Below are 8,262 nucleotides of genomic sequence, written 5' to 3'. Positions count from 1 at the left end.
TAGTTGCATTTGATTTGGACAAACAAATCCACCTTTTTCATTTTATTTATGAACATTGAATTTAAACACAAAGTCGACTCTCTCTGACCTCCATTCACAAACCTTCACAGTAACTCGAGGCTTTCAGGTCCAACACGCATTATGTCGCTGCTGCAGTAGACTTAAAAGCATGACAAATACTTTGCTATTGTCCACTTTATTTTTCAGACAATTGCCTACTTCTTAGATTTAATATTCTATTATTTATTACCAATAATGAAGAATATAGTGAAATTTATGCCATCTCAGTATTGTCCAGCTCTTATACCTACTCCCAGCTCTATCCGATAACAGCTAGAGGCAAGCTGGGTTATTACCAAGCATGACAATAATGGAACAAGACAAATTTGGAAGAAGCATGTTCTAGCAGTGCATATTTTATTTAAACAAAAGGTTACAAAACATAGACAAACTAAATGAACGATTCCCAGGAGGGATTACCATAACAGAGACTTCACTGATACTCATTTCTCAGAGCCTACTGTGGAAGGACAGAACCAGGAAAAGGGGAGGAAGTGGAGCTGCTGGCTGCTGGATCGGCCATTCTGGCCCCTACGTGTAGGAATTCCCAGAAAGGCGTCAAGAAACTGCTCGTGGCAGTGGCAGCCGATGAAGAGGGGCTTCAGCACTGTGACGTCACCATATGTCTTTAGGTTCTCAGCAGACGAACAGGCCAAGCCCTGCGCCTACACTGGACGTGTAGGCGTTTACCTAGAGAGAGGCAATGATGTATTTCAATTCATGTCCAAATAGTGGTGGGTCAATTAAACAGTTTAGAAATGTTAACATTTGTACAGTTTTCTGCTAGATACAAGAGTAAACCCTAATATTACTCTGTCAATCAGACTCCACAAATCGACATTAAAAGATAATAAGGGGTTTATCCTCACCTTCCTCATCCTCCTCCACCCATTGGTGGAGCATTGGGACCTCCACCATGGTTTATTCTTCCCATCCGCCTCCTGCCTCCAGGGGGACCTGGGGGACTGCATAAGCAAGCAACACGAGGATGAGAGGGAACAATAGTATTAAACAAGGCCTTAAAGTTCTTCAAAAGTAACAATTAATTCTAGTTATTTATTTTGTTGTATTGTTTATTACACATCTGAAACTGCAGTGCAAGAGATGGGCAGCATAAATTAAAAACATTGCATTCAAATCACTATTGTGCTGTTAGTGGGTATCAGAATAACCTCTGCAGCTCTCAGGTCTGGACTTTTCCTGAATTCTAAATTTTTTTTATAGTATGGATCTATTAACCAATGGTTGTCATGTGTGCATCAAAAATCACAACACGAATCAACAGGCATCACACATCAACCTTTTTCTCTCTCAAGTACACATAATACCCCATTCCAAAGAAATGTGTCAGCTAGTTCCTACATACACTGGATGAAACAGACATGTCACCACGTAGACGACACTCACCATCAGATGAGGTTTCCATCATTATTAAGGTCAGAGGGACACGTGGAGCATGTCACCTTCAAGGTGTCTGTCAGTAGAGAAATGACTGTCACAGGAACCTACCCTCTGCCATCAGTGAAGCTCGACGAACCACTCTTTCCGTCCTTTGTCAGGTCCGGGTGAATCATCGTCTTGAAACTGGTGGAGGTCAAAGAAGATGAAGTGGTGAAAGAAGGACATGGGCATTTATGACTTATTAATAATGTCTTATTTACACTTTCTAAAACGTTAGATACATTATTTACAAAGGCCACTCGTCCACCGTAGTACATACGGTGGCTTGTTGGGGTTTACTTGGTGAAATGTTTGTGTGGCGGACTTACAACAGGCCGATAAACTCCACTGCTCCCCAGAAGAGATCGACCAGTAAAGACAGTCCCCACGGTGACTGGGACCTGCTGTCCAGGACCTGACCTGAGAGAGGGAGGGATAAGGCAGCATTGATCTGAGAAGCTTGTTCTTGTTCGTGTAAAACCAACTGTGTTCACACAACCCTCTTCATTTGACCAGTACTCTCGTAAACTGGTACACGCAAGCTAACGGCTATTGGGGCTCAAACTCGAGGCATACCGGCCGAAATACAACGTGTTGACACGGCTTGATGTTCAACGCAGTCCCTCGAATGAACTAAAGCCCTCGGCAGTGATTCATGTAGCGAAGAAACACTACAAGCACTCGCTTCTTCCTGCTACGCAGATCCAGCGGGGCTAGGCGAGCTAACATAATAAAAACGGTCTGCGTACATTACTGCCTGCTGGAGTGGCGTGTTTTAACATAAACTGTCCAAGACTATCTTTAAAAAGTTACATAGAACATTTTAAAGAGAAAATTGATGAAAACAGAGGACAAACCACTGACCGTTGGACACGTACACCATCTTCAAGCAGTTGCCTCGGCTGTGTTTACCATTGCCGTTGTACTTCCGGGTGCATCACCGTTACCTCATTGGCTCACGCGCGTGTGCAAACCAGAGCCGTCTAATGAGAGTCGCGACAACGGAAGTCCAAAATGCAGACTTCAGATAGTTCCCGGAAGTTACCCTTTTTACCTTCATTGGGAAGATTAGAAACATCATAAAGACCACAATCATATATTTGATGGAACCACCATTCATGACAGGCCCATGTACAGTGGGCCATCTCCGTCAGTTATGTTCTCTGGATTGCCCATACGGTAGAGTTGTCAAAGGTTTTCAGTTGAAATCACATGTTATTATTCACACTTGGACAAAAAGAGAAACTTGATACAAAGACCTAAGAACAAGTGCACTGTGTGTTAGGCAACGATGACCATTTGTTTATTATTCGTTTGCTGATGTGTTGTGGCATTCTTGAGTCAGGTCACTCTGAATTATAGTCATAAAACAAAAACTCACAAAAAAGCCAAACCCACATTCAACCTGTCCTGACAATACAGAGCATATTTCCACATGAAACAAATTACCGTCAACTTGTGATTATTTGTTTGTAACGTTTAAATATTCAGTGCAATCATTTCATGTGCTGTCTGATGCTTTTTGCCCCCCGTTTCATTTTCTGATATTTCAAAAAGGTATAAAAAAAAATAGAAGAAGTCTGTTAAATGATCAGATGTGGTGAAAAACAGCAGTGTCATCTCAGCAAGGCATTGTTTCCTACAAATTAGAAACAAACCCAGAATTTTGCAATTCATTGTGTTCTAAATTTAGTGTTTTGCATTGAACAAGAACAATAAATCATACTTCTGTATGGATATTTTCAACTATTAAGGCTAAATCTTCAGTCTATATTAAAGTAATGATGTTTGCTTCTAAACCAGGAAACATTGAGAAAGCCTCCAAAGGCCTTAGTATTGCACTATGTCACATTCATGCAAAAATAAATAATGAAATCTAAAAACTGAACTGTTATTCAACACCCCTGAGCGTGATTGATAGTTGGGGACAATAAGGGATGAAGGGTTTAGAAAGGCTGAAAACACAACACATCAGACTGTGCTCATCCTCAGTACTCAGCTCCTCTGCCCCATTCATCATACTTTAGTGAGCTGTGAACTTTTTCACTGATCTAGGTTTCCAGTCCTGTGCTCTTCACCATGGTTTCGTGTCCAGTGCTCCTCTTTGCTGGCCTGGGTTTCAGGTTGTATTCTCTGTTCAGATTTTTCTGCATGGTTCTCTTCAACACAAGCCTGAGGTTCACGTATTGTTCTGTCTCCCACAGGCTTTTGTGCGCAACACTGTTTGGTATTTGTTTGCATTTCAGCCCTTACCCTCTCTTCACTGGGTTGTTGTTGTGTGTCACTGTTTCTGTCCAGTTCAGGTTTAGTGTAATTCCCATCTGGATTTAGTGTGACAGTCTCCGGCCTCCGACAGGCTGCGCCCCTGAAAATACCAGCTTTGTGAAGCTCGCGCCGTACAGTTTTCACCGAAACCGTGTGAGAGAGGTGTCTGTTCAACTCTGAGGTTAATGTAGAGGCTGTATACTCGGGGTGTTCGTCGACTATGCCGAGAAGTGTCTGTCTGTCCTTTTCGGTGAGCTTTGACTTGCGCCCGCTGTTCTTCTTTGCCGATGTCGTGCGTCCATGTTTGACGTACACCGTCATGACTCTGGAGACGGTTCCTCTCGCCACATTGAACAGCTGTGCAGTCTTAGTGACAGATGCGCCAGAGAGTCGCGCAGCAACTATCTGGCATCTTTCGAATTCTGTTAAGTCACTCATGTTGCCGTGGACCCTCCTATGTGAATGTTGACTGTGAGGAGCTGGCAGGCAATCTCAAAGGACAGACAGGCAGCAGCAGGCTCTTCACCAAAGTCCTCTGTCACATGGTGACTTGCAGTATTTTGTAGACTTCCAGGCTGGGGAAAGATCCTTTCCTGGACTGCTGAGGTGGACTGTGTCGTCACTGATCTAAAAATATACTAAACAGGGATAATTAAATATAGTTAAAGCAGGAAAATCAATTGATGAAACTTTTAAATATGTTTTTTTTAAAAAAACGTCTACAGTGAACTCAGCGTCGACTCATCACACAACAACCAGCGTGTGGGAGCAGACGTCACTGATCTACAGGGGCTGGTCAACACTGACTGAACAGTTATCTATACATCTTCACATAGATATGAACCATCAGCAGCTACACCACATCGAGCTCAGCAGCTAATACTCACTAGTCTCAGGTTAGTTTGTTGTTGACAATGCTCAGGTCGATGCCAACGTCTTTTTCGGTGATGTTATTTAGGCTAGCCAGGTAGCAAGCTGCTACATTAGCTTTTATTAGCTAAATAAGAATTGTTATCATGTTGATAATATTTAAAGATCATATTAATACACAAGGCTTGGTAGTTGTGTGCTGTACTCAACACTCTACATTAGTGCGGAGTCCGTCCGTCCACTGCTGTCGTCACCGAGCTGCTGCTGCTGCGGCGGCGGCGGCGGCGGCGGCGGCTTCTTCTTCTTCTTCTTCTTCTTCTTCTTCTTCTTCTTCTTCTTCTTCTTCTTCTTCTTCTTCTTCTTCTTCTTCTTCTTCTTCTTCTTCTTCTTCTTCTTCTTCTTCTCTTGATTACTGGCGGCTTGCAAACAACTTTAAGGTGCATACCGCCACCTACTGTCCGAGCTGACCTTCTCCCGGAGAAATTCAAACCGACACGTCCGGTGAGAGATTTTCAGAATAAAAGAGGGTTGCGTCGTCTGCTCCTCAACAATCATTTTTTTTTTCACATAAGAAAATACGGAGCAGGAAAACAACATGGCAGTAGTAATGTTTTTGGACAGTGGCATTAGCTGTTCTGTGCTTACTTTAAAAGTTGCCTTTGCTTTTGAAGGGGTTAGACAATAATGTCTATAGTCAAAAATTCTGAAGCAAAGAAATTATATTTTCCTCATCGATTCACTCATCAATTAATGAAGAAGAGCTCTGCAAATGTCAAGGCTTATTTGTAATCTCAGCCTGCCGACGACAATGACACTGATTGAAGGTAAAAGGCAGGGACTCAAGACTGCAATGACTGATTATGAATTATTGATTCATCTTCTACTGTGGGTCAGGACAAAGAGTGCATTTGCAGCTACTGGTTAAAACAGTGACGCAGCACAGCAAGAGGACAGAAGACTGGGATAGAGAGGAGAACATGTATCATCTCTCACAGAAATCAATGCACAGTCCCGAGACACAGTCACAGAAACATTTTTATGATTTTTGAATGAACAAAACAGGTCGACTTAAACATATTACCTTCTCTTTGAGTCCTTTCTATTCATGGAGTTGGACGAAAACATTGGACAGCAGCGCACGTACACAGACAAAGTCCGCTGGTTTAAACTGATCAAGGTTTAAGTTACCGATCAAGGAAACTCTCGGGGGAAGCCTGGAAGTGCAGAATAGGCTCATGTGCCATGAACATTTTAAAGCTTTATAAAACAAATACATTTTAAAAATTAGATTGCACCATTCACAAGTATACACAATTGTGGGTTAAATCAAAGCATGCTGTGGCTTTATGTATAAAAATAACCAGCCGGAATATGACAAAAAGTCAGTAATTCAGCACATCAGGCCAAATCAGTCCTTGTCTTTGCTCTGGGATTCGGGCGCCTCGCTCGCTTCCTCTGGGTTCTGTGTCTTAGAGTCAGACGCCGGCTTCCCAACGGCAGCTCCTTCATTAACTCCGGCTTTGGCCCGTTTGGTCGTTTTCCTCCCCGGCTTCCGCTTGCTGCTCTTCTTCGCTGACGCGGTGTGTCCGTGCGTGTTGTAGACACTCATGACTTTGAGCACAGTTCTCCCCGACACATCACACAGCTGGGCGGTTTCTCTAACGGACAGACCTGCCACCTGGGCTCCGACTATCTGGCCCCTGACAAAGTCAGTCAACTCACTCATACTGTGGCTGCGGAGGAGTTTACCCACCTCTTCTGATGCTGCCAGGCAAAACCAACTGTCACACAAGCCAAATATGACAGCTGCTGCTGCTGCCGCCTCTGTAGTTCTGCTTCAGATGCTTCAAAGTTGAAGAGGATTTTCTTTATGGCGATTCCCTGGTTGTGTCCACCGATGTGCAGAGTGCAGGGGGAGATCCAGGGGGAGATCCAGGATCCTGGTGTTCACTGTCTGTCTATGAGAGAAACATGTGTTAGACACCAACACTGCTTTAAATGAAGAGGGTCTGTATTAAAGTCAACCCAGCACCAGGAGCCACATCACCATAGTGAGAAAGATAGATAACATTACCACTGGGAAAAAAAATAAAGACATCCGTTTGGAGGAGCTTGTCAGCGTCAGATCAACTCCATGATCAAGTTCCATGCTGTGACATAATTGAGTGTAAGGTTAGCTTACCTAGCCGGCTAATGGGTTAGCTTCAATCAGGAACTTATGTGCACAGAGTAAGATGTTATGATTTTGCTGCTGCGACAATATAGACACACACACACACACACACACACACACAAACACACACACACACACACACACACACACACACACACACACACACACACACACACACACACACACACACACGCCTCGTCAGTGACTGTGGTGAGTTGTACTCACAAATACACTTGAACGAAGAAGTCCGGTAGTTCAGCGACGGTACTATCACCGAGCTGCGAGGTTCACCTGAACGTCCGGTTACAGTTTTTCAGAATAAAAGCGTCATGACTACCACTGCTTTAAATTGGAAGAAACGAACACGAACACACACACACACACACAAACACACACAAACACACACACACACACACACACACTGAGGAGTCCGACCTCACAGCCTGAACCCTGATGACAGGCTCTCTTCATAAGACATGACAATGATTTTCTTTTATTTATTTTATTTATCTCGAACCATCAACAACGACAAAAACAAAAATCTGATTTAAAAAAAATACAAAAACAAAACACAAACAGATAAATCACTCAGATTCCACTGAAGAACAAAACAAGGATGCGTTCGAGAAGGAGCAGGCAGAAGCATAGTGCTCATATAGTCCTGCCCCAACTTTACAATATCATATTACTAAACAAAACAAAACAAATTATGTATATATACTACATGTATATATGCAGGCCATACAATAACATACTGTACAACAGTACACTGTGTGTACACAATGTGAGCCATGGACCCTGACACTGAAGCAGCATTATTTATTTCTAATGTACACCTGTGCTCATTGTTGTATGATACCAGTCCACCTTTTAATTGCTCCTCTGTCAAATGTTAATTGATCTGATCTGAAAACCCTCTGAACGAAGGCTTTTGAAATCAGCTGCCTGCCTTACACGTTTCAATAGAAATCACCATTAAAGCGATAATACCAAATACATTTTTCTGTTGAAAATGGGAAAGCTTGCACAATGCAAATGTTTTTTTTTCCGATCAAATCTTTGTGTTTGCACAGACATGGCCATTTACATGTGTATTTGCCTGCACAACACTGTGGTTGACAAAATGCATAATATTCCTGTCAAAACAAAGGCTTTGAGCTCTGGATGCAGGTGAGCGTCAGGCAAATTGTATGTTAGCACAACAGGTGTGTTTAACAAAATGAGCCTCAAATATCGACCAAAATGCAAAACCCTGCCGCAAGTCCCTCTCATGACAGAAATTTTGACTAAACAACAAAAACACTGAGGTTCTGTTCTTCCGTAATCTGACAGTGAGACAAAATGGACAGTAAACCTTTTCACAGCAGAGATTTGGAGTCCTGCAACTTATGCAGTCATCATTATTGTTAATAATTGCAGCTGTGGTTTTCTTACTGTGACAAGTGAAAATGGAG

General features: G+C 42.7%; 1 protein-coding gene across 1 annotated transcript; it reads right to left on the bottom strand.

Moving 5' to 3' along the window:
* Positions 1 to 925: 925 nt before the first annotated feature.
* Positions 926 to 2,514, bottom strand: selenok (selenoprotein K). The gene is made up of 4 exons (XM_035644953.1): positions 2,365 to 2,514; positions 1,830 to 1,920; positions 1,570 to 1,644; positions 926 to 1,025 (listed from the first exon to the last, which is right to left on the bottom strand). The coding sequence occupies exons 1-4, from the start codon at positions 2,381 to 2,383 to the stop codon at positions 926 to 928; spliced, it is 285 nt and encodes a 94-aa protein (XP_035500846.1). The 5' UTR covers positions 2,384 to 2,514.
* Between the last annotated feature and the right edge of the window lie 5,748 nt (positions 2,515 to 8,262).

This window comes from Scophthalmus maximus, chromosome 3 (genome assembly GCF_022379125.1).
Source record: "Scophthalmus maximus strain ysfricsl-2021 chromosome 3, ASM2237912v1, whole genome shotgun sequence".
Lineage (NCBI taxonomy): Eukaryota > Metazoa > Chordata > Actinopteri > Pleuronectiformes > Scophthalmidae > Scophthalmus > Scophthalmus maximus.
Note: the sequence above shows the minus strand (reverse complement) of the source record. Positions and strands in the feature narration are given on the sequence as shown.